This window comes from Podarcis vaucheri (genome assembly GCF_965113315.1).
Source record: "Podarcis vaucheri genome assembly, chromosome: 14".
Taxonomy (NCBI): domain Eukaryota; kingdom Metazoa; phylum Chordata; class Lepidosauria; order Squamata; family Lacertidae; genus Podarcis; species Podarcis vaucheri.
The window spans coordinates 37,151,239-37,165,586 of NC_138752.1; the positions used below are offsets into that span (position 1 = coordinate 37,151,239).

The 14,348-nt window shown below is 46.7% G+C and overlaps 1 protein-coding gene across 8 annotated transcripts in view; it reads left to right on the forward strand.

Annotated features, from left to right (window-relative positions):
- The window catches only part of RAB11FIP3 (RAB11 family interacting protein 3), an 87,185-nt gene that overhangs the window by 61,501 nt on the left and 11,336 nt on the right, over positions 1-14,348 (forward strand). For 4 of the 8 annotated variants that reach the window (XM_082199073.1, XM_082199074.1, XM_082199075.1 and 1 more), the window contains 3 exons: positions 902-1,078; positions 7,479-7,613; positions 11,845-11,880. In XM_082199073.1, coding sequence (XP_082055199.1) covers positions 902-1,078; positions 7,479-7,613; positions 11,845-11,880 — 348 coding nt within the window. The remainder of the gene's footprint in view (positions 1-901; positions 1,079-7,478; positions 7,614-11,844; positions 11,881-14,348) is intronic. The other 4 variants (XM_082199077.1, XM_082199078.1, XM_082199076.1 and 1 more) reach the window with 3 other exon arrangements.

Here is a 14,348-nt window from a genome sequence, read left to right on the forward strand (position 1 = left end):
CCTTGTAGCTTGCAGCAATCACTGCTGCTCCTGTTAACCAAGTCAGCCCAAAATATTTATCTACTAGCAGCCCCATACGTGGCATTGCTCAGGCATTGCTAAGAAAGCATAAAATCAACACAGTTGCTTTGATCAGTTCAGTCTGCCGCCTTGATTCAAAATGATGTGCAACTGTATCCAAACACTGACAGAAACCTGTTCTTTGATCTTGGGGGTCATCATGCAAAATTTGATTATGATATCTTAAAAGGTGCTGAAATGCGTAGTGAATGAATGAACTAACAACTTTCCAAAATATATAAAAGGTAAAGGGACCCCTGACCATTAGGTCCAGTCGCTGACAACTCTGGGGTTGCGGCGTTCATCTCGCTTTATTGGCCGAGGGAGCCGGCGTACAGCTTCCGGGTCACGTGGCCAGCATGACTAAGCCGCTTCTTGCGAACCAGAGCGGTACCTATTTATCTACTTGCACTTTGACGTGCTTTCGAACTGCTAGGTTGGCAGGAGCAGGGACCGAGCAACGGGAGCTCACCCCGTCGCAGGGATTCAAACCACTGACCTTCTGATCGGCAAGTCCTAGGCTCTGTGGTTTAACCCACAGCGCCACCCGCATCCCTTCCAAAATATATAGTAGATAACTAAATTTGGATCCTGAATGCCATTGTGGTGAAGCCACATGATAAGTGTAGTAATACATAAATGATTACATAACGATTGATAAATGTCATAAATAATAATATTGTGGATCTGTGGCAGCAGAAAAATGCAGGCAGCAGTCTTGAGCCTGACTCCATCAATGCTGCTCTCTGCAGGGGTATGGCCATCATTTGTTGGAAGCGGTGGGTGTGGTGAACGCCTTGGTACTTTCTCTTGAGATACTGACTTCCCTTTCTACCAACAGATCTCACCCTCATGACCTGCCTTTGACCTCGGACATTAACAATCACTCCATCGTCACCGTAATCAGCGGGGAGGAGCACTTTGAGGACTACGGGGAAGGGAATGAGGTGGATCTCTTCTCAGACAGCTTGTGCAACGGAGAAAGTGGCTTCAGTAGTTCATCCTTCCTCTCTCCCAGGTAAGATGGCCAGAACCTGTGTCTCATGTTGATGCATTTTGAACGTTTCTCAGCTGGCTGGTGCCTGTCTCTTAAGCTTCTTCCGTAGTCTGTCTTCAGCACCACCACCGCTGGTTGCTGTGTCGAAAGTAACTGTTGCATATAACTCTGGTTGTATGTCTTTGAGTCAGCCGCTAAACCAACCTTTCTCAATATGGTGCCCTCAATAAAGTTGGATTAAAATTCCCATCAGCCCTAGCCAACATGCTATGCTAGTTGAAGCTGATGGGAGTTGTAGTCCAGCAATATCTGGAGGGCACAGGTTGGCAAAGGCTGCAGTAAACATTGGCCCGGAGGGAAATCTGTTAGAACTGTGCGGTTAGCAGTATTGGTGAACAGTCATGAGATTGCTCCAGCACACGGCTTCCAGTTTTGCTCTGCTTTAATGGAGGCAGGCCCCACGACAGCAGGAGATCGTTGGTGAAGGAAAAACAAAGATGATTGAGGGTAATTATCCTTGCAACCCCCCCCCCCCAGGACGGGAGGAATGGGCTTCACTCGCAGTTCATCTTGGAATCTGGCTCTCACTCCGGCAAGGAAAGTACATCGCCTGTCGAAAACCCTCCAACGCCGCCATTAAGAAGCAGAGGTTCTCCTGTTAGCATTTAATTGGACTAAAGTACAGGTGCATGCTAGAAGAGATGAGATCACAAATTCCAGAGCAAACCCAACTGCAAGGACTTTAAAGTTTGAACTTGAGATAAGACTTCATTTGGTGTAAAAGATGGGGGGAGGGGAGCCTACAGTTTCTTTATTTAAAGTTTTCTTCTCTACATTTATGATTCGGCAACCCTCCTCTGAATATTAGTTCAAATTATATTTGTACAAGCAAGGATGGAAGAAATTGGATTATAAATATGGAATATAACATCAAACAAAACTGTGTGTGTAAAAAAAGCAAAAAGGGAGGGAAGCTCTATTTTGCAAAAGGTTTATGATGGAAACTTAGAGCTGAATCTTCCCCATTCTTTATTGTTTACAAAGTGTATTGAATAACGCTAAGAGGACTTGGGATTTAATTTAGTTGGAAATATAATTGCTCATATATCTTCAGTTGGAAGGAAGGATGAAAGGAGTCTGTGAACTGCCAAGGAACTGATAAGGTTTTTAGTGAGTCATCTACAGCTTGACAGATCACTCTTCTTCCCAGGCTGAGAGGAAAAATGGTGACAACAGGTTATTTATTGGGACAGAGTGACTTTTGCAGTTGTTGTTAAAGTTGCAAAACAATGAATCAGGGGCAGAGTGAGGGAGAAATTTCTGGAACAACGATGGGATATCAGCTTCTTCCAAGGCATGATGGATAACAACAACAACCGGGGGGGGGGGAGACATAACATCTTACGAGGACAGGAAGAAACACCATGGACAGAATAATTGCCACACACAGGAAGACAAGGATATAGCTTGAGTTTTATAAATCATTTAATGTGTCAACACGAATAGAATTTATTAATACTGCAGTTGTTGTATAAGGGATTATTATTATGACCGGAATGTAATTGAAATTAATAACATTTTGGAACGAAGAAATAATGCAAATAATCAATCCATTAAAGCATGCAGGGGGCTACTTCATCTAAATTATATAATTTGGTATTTGAACAATTGGTATTAATAATTGTATCATAAATTGTATTGCTATTATGGGGCGATTATTTGACTGTAATTGAAGACTAATAAGAATTTTTTTGCTCCCGCACACCCATCCTGATCACAGCTCCACAAGCACATGGGTGTACTTTCAACAGCGGCACACTAACATATCAAACGTGGGTCAAGTGGAGGATGGGAAGGTCTGGTTGTTCCAGCACGTTCCCAGCACTGCCTGGTTGCGCTGTCTCCACATTCTCAGCACTCCCCACCCAGCTGGGGGTAGCTTGGCTATTGGGTACTTCCACCAAACAGGTTTTTGCTGGTATTGAGTTGGCTTGTTTACCAACCTGATACTCTGAAGCCGTCAGGGCACACCTTGCCACAGTTTTCTCCCCTCTGTGTGCTGAATGTGCAGGGGAATAGCTGTGAGCGAACAACACACAGGCTGCAGGAAGAAAATGACTGTGCTACATAGCAAGCTGCACCATCCCAAGTTAAATCATTGGTCCATCTGGTTCAATCTTGTCCATACTTACTGGCTCTGCAGGATTTCGGAGAGAGCTCTTTCCCCGTTCTATCTGGAGTTTTAAGCTGACAGCATCCACACGAAAAGCAGAGGTGCTCTGCCTTTGCAAACATAGGAAGGTGCGTTGCACTGAGTCAGACCATTGATCCATCTTGCTTGGTATTGTCTACACTGACTCGCTGCAGATTTCCAGAGTTTCAGAGAAGGGTCCTTCCCAGCCTGACCTTGCTCATGGAAAGCAGATGCTCTACTACTGAGCAATGACAAAAGGCCCTGGGCACCACAAATCCTGCTTCTCTCACCTCTACAGATCCATATAAATGTGTCCTAAGCAGCAGGGAGAAAATGATTTGTGTGAGAGAGCGATACTTTCTTCGGCTGCACGAAATAGCTATGGAAGATGATGGGTGTCGCATACCTTCTCTGATGCCTTCTGAGCAGAATAAAGCACCTTTCTCCTGCCTTTCCCATGCAGTCCATAGAGATGCCTTCATTTTAGGGCATTTCTCCCATATCTGTGCAGATGTTTCTCTACCTGAATTACATGTTCCTGTGGCACACAGGTCATCACGGCCTGTTCCCTTGGCATGCAATGGGTCCAGGTTGCCAGGTGTGCTAGCAAATCACCCAGCAGCTTAGTGCAAACACATCTTCACTCCATTCAAGGAAATGAATGTTTTGATGGGATCTAAGTAAGGCCATGTGCAGATTGACCATACATTGGTGCCAAATGAACCTGCTGGGAAACGAGGCAAGCAGGAGGAGCCAGTTTATCATAGGAACAGAGGAAGCTGCCTTATCAGACCACCGGCTGGCAGCAGCTCTCCTGGATTTCAAGCAAGCGTCTCTCCTAGTCTCTAGCTTGCAGATGCCTGGGATAGAACCTGAGGCTGTCTGGTCCTAAGGCTGTTTGCCAAAGGGGATGCCCCTGAAAGATGCTGAGCTGGACTCTGGCTACCGGCTGCTAACGGCTTGTGTGGTTGTTGACAGGATGCTTGGCGCTGGCTAGTCCTGCTGAGTGAGCAGGAGAAAATAGGGAGAGTTGCACAAATGGGTTGAAGGGCTTCCTGTTGTCAGTAGTCCAGCAGGAGCAGGGATTTCCTATGGAGATGTGAACAGGAAGGTGCATCTTACTCCTCTCCTAGTTCAGAAGTTGCCATTTTGTCCCAGCAAGCAAGTCTACTGCATACAAATATGTCCTCTACTCCCTGCACTCCTGAGGTTGTTATACTTAAGGATGGATGGATCTGTCAGTTGACTTCTCTCTGCTTCTCATTTTTTCCAACCTTGAATTCAGTTCTCTTCATTTCTGCAGCAATTTGTGTGTTGTTGTTGTTTTTAAAAAACCCTTCATTTAAATCCCAAGTGGAAATACAAAAAAAAATCAGGAAAAACAGGAGGGGTGGCTCAGCGACCACAGAATGCTTGTTTATTGTAGGATGGGGGAGAGAGGGAATGGAGAGGTGGACTCCGGAACAGCCACTCTCCATGCTGCAACACAATGGCGGTGTAGCTTGAGAATGACATGAACATCTTTCTATGCTGAACAGAGTGCTTCTTCTATTTGCGGTTTGGTTTTGCTCTCTTCTCCCAGTCTTCCCCACAGTGCTGCCCTTACTTAAGCAAAAGCAACAGCTTTTGGTGGTGTAGTGGTTAAGAGCGGTAGTCTCGTAATCTGGTGAACTGGGTTCGCGTCTCTGCTCCTCCACATGCAGCTGCTGGGTGACCTTGGGCCAGTCACACTTCTCTGAAGTCTCTCAGCCCCACTCACCTCACAGAGTATTTGTTGTGGGGGAGGAAGGGAAAGGAGAATGTTGGCCGCTTTGAGACTCCTTCGGGTAGTGATAAAGCGGGATATCAAATCCAAACTCTTCTTCTGTAGCATTTACAAAGAGAGGAACATTTTGCTTTGCAACTTGTGCAGAGGTGGTTCTCGAGTCTAGATTTCCAGAGCAGGGTGTTTCTGCAGTTAACAAGTTGCAAGCTTTTCCTGCTCTCAAGGAAGGAGCATTGCACTCCAAATCGTGTGGAGCGAAATGGAAAGTGTTGTATCAGTTAGCACCAGAGCTTGTTCTTCTCTAGGTTTGATTCTTCATTGTGTGTTTTTCCTCCTCCTCGCAAGCTTCAGCTCCTGCTAGGCCTCAGTGTTAAAAAATTATTATTTTTTTTAAAAAGTGAATGACTTCTTTGGGGATAGGAAGGGGATCAGTTGTGGGAGTTTGTTGCACATTTTAGAAGAACTTCATCTGAAATCAGTAGCTTGGTATAAGAATGCTGTTATGCATACAGTGCCAAAGATTTTTGACTGCACACCAAGAAGTGTGAAGCTCCTGTAGTTTGCAACAGCTTCAGTTCTGGCACCATAGGTCAGCATGTTCGGGCATCTGCCACGGACCCACATATTCCTGCAGGGGCCCCTTTGACAAGAGCCCCCTGGACCAGCTGCAGTAAAGGATGTGCATTCACTGAGGGGGCACAAAGAGGGGGTCTTTCCCCAGGGCCCTCCAAACCCCGGGACTGATGATGCTTAGCTTGTTGCTTCTTTCCATCCGAATAGATGCTTGCAGCCTCCTCTTGAGATGTAAGTTGCTCAGCAAAACAGCAGGAACTGAGCCAAGTCGTTTACTTTCTTTCCAGGTGTTTGTAAATTTAACCTTGTTTCTACCAGCTCACACCTCTGTGTGTCTATGTTTGTGTTTGCGTGTGTGTGTGTATTTAAATTAAACCTCTCCTTTGTGGTTTTCACTATTAACCTTATCGCCGATTTAAACCTTGTGGCTTCCAGAAGTTTATTTCAGTGGAGGGGAGGTATAACCATCTGCCTCTCTCAAACATATTTTTAATCCTTACTGTAAAAAAATTTTTTAGCTGTCACAGTACCAAAAATGGCTGCCACAGATCACTACATGTGTAAATGTTGGTACAGATCACGTGCAACCACGTTGGCTTATGGAGAGTTCCAAGGGTCACACAGAATAGCCTGGAGGGCTGTATTTGGCTCCTGGGTTTGATGTTCCCATCCAGTATCCTATATAGTGTGGATGGGATCTGGCTGTCCTGATAATGATCTTTGCAAAGACTTCTAGCAAGACAGATGAGCATCAGTTGGCACACTCTATTGCAGGTATTCCCAAACTGCAGTTCACAGACCACCAGTGGTCTGCAAGCTTCATTTAGGTGGTTCACGGCGTGTTGTCTGTGGATTTGTGGTTGAAGATGAGAGAAGGCACATACAGTGGTGCCTCGCAAGACGAAAAGAATCCGTTCTGTGATTCTCTTCGTCTAACGGTTTTTTCATCTTGCGAAGCAAGCCCATTGACGGATTAGCAGATTAGCGCTATTAGCGGCTATTAGCGGCTTTTAGCGGCTTATCTGCTGATCGGATCAGCTGATAAGCGGCTTAGCGGCTTAGAAAAAGGGGGGAGGGGGAAAAAACAGCAGGAACTCGCAAGACATTGTCGTCTTGCGAAGCAAACCCATAGGAAATTCGTTTTGCGAAGCACCTCCAAAACGGAAAACTCTTTCGTCTAGCGAGTTTTCCGTCTTGCGAGGCATTCGTCTTGTGGGGCACCACTGTACACCACATTAAATATTAATATTGATTTAGAATGGTATTTTTCTTGATGCTTTTTTAATTGGAAAAAAATACCAACTGAGCACACGCACACCCTTTTCCCCAAAAGCTCAGTTCAGATGTAAAGTTCATGCACAAGCACTGAAGTGGGGAGAGACTGAAAGTTGTTAAAATCCATAAGAAGGAAAATGTGGATCCAACCATATGTTAGGGAATGCTGCAGTTTGTCCTGTAGGGTCTCTGTTTGTGTGCTGGATGAGTAGCCACCAGTTCATGGAATTCAAATTATAATACAATGAAATTCAAATTAAAAGAAATAAAAGAAGCAGTAATAATACAATTAGAAATCATGCACAGTGCATTACAGTTTCTGCAACAGGCAGAAAAATCATGAAGTGGTCTTCTAAGACGCTCAGCAAATCTTCAAGTGATTCGTGGGGTGAAGTGGCAGTTTGTTGGAAAGAGGCAGCAAATCATTGTCTCCTTGAAATGGCATTAACTAGCCCACACCTTTCTTTTACAAAACACCACCTGCCTCCAAAATTGGCTACTCGAGAGCATCCGTCTTCTTCTCCTTCAACTTCTGGAAGCCACAGGTGGAATCGAGGGGCTCTGCCTGAATGTTCTACTTTTTTACAAGAATGACACACTTGTGATTTTTCTAGCACCAACCCACTTGCGGCGAAACTGCACAGCATTATCACTGACGAGGCGTTTGAGTTTTACTGTACCCAGTGCCACAAACAAATCAACCGCCTCGAGGACCTGTCTGCTCGCCTAAATGATCTTGAAATGAATAGGTAACTCGTTTGGGGCATGAGACACTCTTCTTTTTAAAGTTGCATGATTTATATGTTCATGGGAAAGTAGGACTTGCATGGTTTGCTAAGCATGGGTGCTCGCTTTTTTCCTTCCTTCTTTCTTGTTTAACAAATCACGTCTGCAGAGGAAGGGCCCTGAACTGCTGTTGTCTATTGTCGAAAGCTGAACTGTGAATCAGAAATCTAGTTCGAATCCAGTTTGAATCTAGCCTCTGCCAATCTGCCTACCAGGCAGCTTTAAGTGATATTTGGGCCCCTGTTATTGAAACCATTTGATATTTGGGGAGCTTACGCTGCAGGGTGGGCCTATTTCCTTTGAGGTTTGCCAAATTGGTTGGTTGGTTTATTTCACAAGATTTATTTTATATACCACTCGAATGTAATACAACCCCAGAGCTTATTTACAAAAATAACAAATTTAAAATGGCTAAGGGTGATGATGGAGCAGTGTATTATTCAGTTGTGGTTTCCCCCACCCTCACCCCCCATCCTCTTAGTAATATCAAGTCCATTTTCTTGTATAAGATAGGAACATAGGGTTGTGGCCCTCCAAGTCATACTTAAGAATGGACCCACTGCAATAGATCCAAGTTAGTTTTGTCCATTAATTTCAGTGGATCGACTCTTAAGTAGAGCTTGGCATTGGCGACAAGCCATAGGAAGTTGCCTTATACTGAGTCAGGCTGTTGACCCCTTTATGTCAGTTCTGGTCTGGGTCTGTCCAGGATTTCAGGCAGGGGCCCTTCCCAGCCCTATCAGGAGATACCAGAGATTGAACCCAGGACCTTCTGCATGCAAAGCAGCTTCCCTGTCACTGAGCCACAGCCCTTCCCCATCACCTTCTTCACTGCCTGTGTGTATATCTTCAGGGAGGGAGGCTGTTTCTGAATAGCAGTCTTGATCACTGGCTGCTGATAATGCACATCAGTGTCTGTGCAACTTGCACTCAGTTGACTGCCCTTAAAAAAATGTTGGGAGATGGAGGTGTTTGTTAGCGCTGCATGTGAAAGCACCCTATCTCTATCCCTTCAAAATCAGGAAGAACACTGCCAGTGAGAGTCCTCCTTTTTGCATTTTCTCTGCTCTGCAATTAATTTCCTTTGCATGAACTAATCTGTGTGTCTGAAGCAAATGTGGCGTTTCTGGATTCCTCCTTGGTGCCTTTGTGATCTACGCTGGCCTAAAGAGAATGGGGCGTGGGGAATGGCAGCAGCTAGCGAAAGAGGTGGGGGGCTTCAAGCAAGACGAGGCAATGGTGGTATTAGAAAGCAGGTTGAGAATTGTAGATGAATATGTTGGGCTGGCTTGGTAAATGGAGACCGTAGCGATCGCTGCAAGCCATGAGGCTGCTGTCACCAATCTAGCCCCCTCCACCTGCTTTGGATAGCATCTCTCATCAGCCTCAGTCAGCACAGATGTTGGCAAATGTTGGGATAAGCCATGGCAGAAGGCATGGAGTTGGGTATGGCAGATGGGAGGAGGAGATGAGGCAAATAAGAGAGGAACATGAGAGGCCTTGCTGCAGTGCAATCTTATGCAGCTCTACTCAGTAAGTAAGCTTAATTGAGTATGTGTGCAGGTTTGTAGTCTTGTCAATTGATCTACTGCATTTACTTGAATCTAATGTGCCATTGAATCTAATGCGCACCCTAATATGATGTAATTTGGCCAAGAAAGGTGCACTTTACATTTGAGTTAATGTGGTATTTAGCTCAGTATTGTCCGCACAATGACTGGCAGTAGTTTTTCAGGCAGGGCTCTTCCCCAGTCCTTATTTGGAGATGCTGGGGGTTGAACCTGTGACCTTCTGCATGCAAAGCAAGTGTCCTGCCACTCAGATACCAGCCCCTTCCAGCCTGAAGGAAATGATTGCATTAGATCGGTGTGGTGAGATCAAAGGCTTATGACAGTATTGCAAACATTGTGAATGGAGATGTCATGTATTCTGAGAACCCCCTTTTCATACTGCTTCATAGATTTCCAGCAATTATATTATGCTGAATGTCCAACATCCCTAACTCCTTCTGGTGGATGTTCACAAGGGGAAGTCACAGAAGGCATGGTTTGGGGAAGAGATGGTGTGACAGTGGAGGCTGCTATATCAGGGCAAGTGGAGCACTGGCCCTCTAACCTCAGCCTACCCTCAGCCAGCCCCCACCTGCCCACTCCGACACATTGCCAGTCTAAGGAATGGCACAGCCAATCAGCTTCCTTCTCCTTAGGCTCCGGGTTGCCCCTTGTAGCACTCAGCAGGGAGGAGGAGGGCGACAAAAGTTGGCTTTGACTCTAGTTCTGGCTGTCATTGGCTCTGGCTCCACCTACTGTTGGTCCCTCCCCCTGTCTTCCGCCTTACCAGTTCAAGTGGGCAGCAGCCACCTCTGAACCCGGCAAGGACGTCTTGGTGCCATGTGCCACTGCCAACAGGGACCTGCGGCCACTGCTGGCTGCGTGTGCCTGTATGACATGCCTACTGCTAAAGTATGTTCAAATCCATGTTGCCGTTTTTACACACAGATGCCTCCCCTTTCTCTTCTCTGGAACTTAGGTTGTAAATGCCAAGAAGAGGCTGACCTTTGTTTGCATGTTTCTCTGTACAGCACTGCATGCATTAAGGGTGCTATATATAGAATCTCAGCATTGAAAAGGACCTCCAATACCTTTTAGTGACTCTCTGTTGATGCAAGAAGCCCACTCCTACAGCTTCTCTGATAGGCGGCTACCCAGCTTAAAAACCTATCGCAACGGTCAATCCATTCCTCTCTGTGTGTTTGCATATATTATGTTCTGCTCTTAAGGACCAGCCCTACCATTAGGCAAAGTGAAGCAGTCGCCTCAGGTGGTGGATGCTGGCAGGTGGGTGGCGGCAGTGGCAGCACCTTCAGCCATTCCTGCTGAGCCTCCTGGGCATTCTCCTCCGGTGGAGGTCAGAGCTATGTGTGCTAGAGACTTGTTATGCACCCCCTAAACTAGCCTGCTGCCTTCATGTGTGGTGGAGGACACAATCCCTTTCCCAGTGTTGAAGCAAGATTAAAGTCCCAGTCCAGGCCACACTTGCGCCAAACATTTAAAGCACTATGCTGCCATGTTAACAGCCATGGCTTATCCCAAAGCATTCTGGGAACTGTCATTTGTTATGGGTTCTGAGAGTTGTTAGGAGACCCTTTCTTCCTCTCACAGAGCTACAGTTCCCCAAGTGCTTTAACAATCAATTCACCTTTCCCAATGAACTCTGAGAGAAGCGCTGGCTGTTAATGTGGCACCATAGTGCTTTAAATGCATGGTGCGGATGTGACCCCGGTCAGATTCTGCTCTTGGAATTGTGGGAGATGGGGGACAGATGCCCTCTTGTCCTTTGCCTCAGTGGATAAAAATATTTCGGGCAAGCTGTTGCTCCTAAGTGTTATATATCTTAGCAGTTAAAACGTAGTCCCTGAAACAGATACACACACCTCTAGAGGTCAGAAAAGGTGATGCCACGATTTGGGCTAGAAACCATTTTTCCTAGGGGTGACCTTTAAGAGTTCTCTCAGCCCCCCTACTTACTAGGTTTGGGTTCTCCTCTCTCTGCTTCTTGTCGTGTTTCCAGTCATCCTTCCGGCCCCTTCTCCTCTTTCTCTGACAGAAGCTCCTGCTTAGAAAGATGGCCAAGGCACGTCCAGCCTTGTTTCGTAGTGGGGCTTTTTCAGGTGTGTGCATTTGGCTTCACCTCTGTGTGCCACAGACCTTTTCTGTGGTGCTCCTGTTCGAGGTACGTTGCTTGGCACTCCCTGCACCTTGCTATCGGGGGTTCAGATGCCCGCTTGGCTGACAGGTGGGTTTAAATCCAGCAGAAGCCGAAGGTCCCACCACACTCAAGTTCTATTCTTAGCCTCGGGATCTGTTTTCAGGACTGGCCAGCGAACGGACGCGGGGGGAAGAGGAGCGGTGGACGCTCCTGTAGGCACCGCAGAGGGCCCGTTTTGTTCCGTTCCGATGTTGCAGCGCTGCTAAAAACGTGTGCAGAAAAGATGTTGCCTCTGGCTGGGTTTAGATTTGGGGCGGGATGGGGTGGGACATGGGGTGCATGGCCTGGGTGTGCTGTGTTGTGCATTTGTGCCGTGAATTGTAAAGGATATGCCCCTGCCGCTCTGTCTTCGCTTGCTTCCTGTTTCGCTTGTTGCTCTTGGGTGTCAGTTTTCCTGACTTAGTTTTCCTGTTGTTCATTCCACAGTCCAAATAAGAGGCTCTCAAGCAAGAAGGTAGCCAGGTACGCTCTGATGTTCCTTTTACTCTCCCTGCGCTTGCTCTCAAAGCCCACTCTAGAGCTTCCTTGCATGGTTCCCCCCCCATGTGGTGGGGGTCACTCTTTCTCCTTCCACCTTCTCTTTTCAGTGACTGCCTGAGGGCAGTTTCTTTCCTTGTTTTTTTAAAAAAGTACATTTCCTGAGCAGTTACATCTTTCGGCGTTGCATGCTAGAAGTGCATGTGGGTGGTCTTTGTTTGGTATGTTTTCTCCTTGTCCCAGAGGGAATGGATGTAGGTACTCCTGGAGGCTCTATTTATATTTTGCTTGGATTTGAGGAGTCTTGCAGTTTGGGAGGACTGTCATTTTTTTCCTCATCTGCGGGGGGCTGGTGGAGAAGGGGGACACAGCAAACCCGCATTTCCACACTGGGTACAGAGGAGGGGGCTTCTCTCCTCCCTGTAGCCTGTTTGGTTTCTCTACTGGGTGCTCAGGAGGGCCGGATTGCTTGACCTGTCCTCCATCTGCCCTACTCACCAACTGACATGCTGCTCCTTGTTACCAGTCTAGCACTTAAATTTGGAAGGCTACCTTGTCTCAGGGGTAAAAGCTGCAAGGCTTCTGCCCAGCGTACCTTGGGAGACTGCATTCTCCACGTGGGGCTCTCCTGTTAAAGCATCTCAGACATCCACCAGCACACACTTTATTTTAATGATTATTCTCTGCACATAGGTTGCAAAAAGAACAAAGTGTGAGAAAGGGCATTCTTGGGGCTTCTTCCTGCTCTGGCTTGCTCTCTTCCCCCAACCCGCCATAATGGAATAGCATCCTGCTGCTGATTTGCCAAAATTCAACCAGAGCATGTGGATACCCATCTGTTGGTCCGCCCTTCGGGACTCACGATTAAACTATGAAAGTTGCACAAGGGGTGGGTGTTCTTCACTGGATTAGGTGATGCTTTTGCTGCCATTTTGGGTCTGGGAAAAGGAGTTAGCTTTAATCAGAGTAACCCACTGAAATTAACGGACATGGTGAACTTAGTTCCTTTCTTTTCAATAGGTCTACTCTGACTAAAATACTTAGGTGGATACATTTAAGCAGCTAAAACACCAGCAACTGCCTCCCCCAAAGTAGGTGATACACACAGACACACACACACAGTCCTCCATCTATTTTTAAATTCTATTCTATTTATTACATTTATACCCAACCTGAGCCTCTGAATTGAAGAGATAGAGGAGCATTTAAAAACTACATGGGAGGGACTCCTCACACACCCCAGCCCTAGGTAACATCCATGAGAGGTGCCTATAAGACTGGAGCTTTTACATCACTTTCCTCGTTTATTGGGGGGCAGGATGCAGCTCACCAACCCTCTCATGCTAGCTGGCCAGTGGAACCAGTTTCTTTCCGACATGAACACTGGTTGGGACAATACTGATTGCCCAGTCCCCGCTGTGTCCTCCTCCTGCCACCACAGCCAGAGGTAACTAACATGGCATCCTCCAAGTAAATGCTGCTGGGCCCCAACTTCCATCAGCCCCACCTAACATGGACTAGTGATTAGGGATGATGGGAGCTGTAGTCTAGCAACCTCTGGGTTAGGTTGGCTATCCCTGCCATATGGCCTGGCTCAGATTTAATGAGTCATCAGGAAGGAGGCTGTGCTTGCCCTCTTGCAGGGTTTTTGGGGTGGCATTTCTTTACCAAAGCTGATGGTATTCCTGGCTCTGCCTTGTTTGCAAGAGACAGGTTTTGCTGCTGTGGAGGGAGATCTGGAATGAGGTCCATAGCTTCCAAGCTGCCTGTATATATTTCATGCTTTCCTTTGGTTGATCAGCAGTGTAACTTTTATTAACCACCTGTAACCTATCATTAACCACCTCTTATTAACCACCCTTCAAACACTACAGTGCGTTCACAGTCTCTTGGTGCATGAATTTCTGTATTAAGGCTTTGCATGGCGGGTGGGGAAGGCAGAGGACACCCAAAGCCTGCCTCCCCCTTGTCCTTTGGGTGGAATATTGAACACTCTTTAAGTGATAAAGTGCATTGCTAGTTAACAGCTGATAAATGTCTGACCTGGGTGTCGTGTCATAAAATGATGGCCTTTGGACCACAACAGAGGCACACAGGGAGAGGTGTTAAAATGGAAGCAGCTTCCATATGTGTGGGGGACGTAGAATTGTAGCATTGTAGAGTCGGAAGGGACCCTGAGGGTCATCTAGTCCAACCCCCTGCAATGCAGGAGCCTCAACATGATGGGAGGGCTTGTTTTATGAATTTGCTCTCTGCCTCCCAGCCTGCCTCTTAGGGAACCCAGAAAGCTGCCTTATGCTTTCCACCTAGCTGAGTATGGTCTACACTGACTGCCAGTGGCTCCCCAGGGTTTTAGGCAGAGAAATTTCCTGCCCCTACCTGAAAATGTGGGGATTCAACCTAGGAACTTCTGAATACAAGGCAGGTGCTGTGCTCCTGAGCTATAGCTCTTC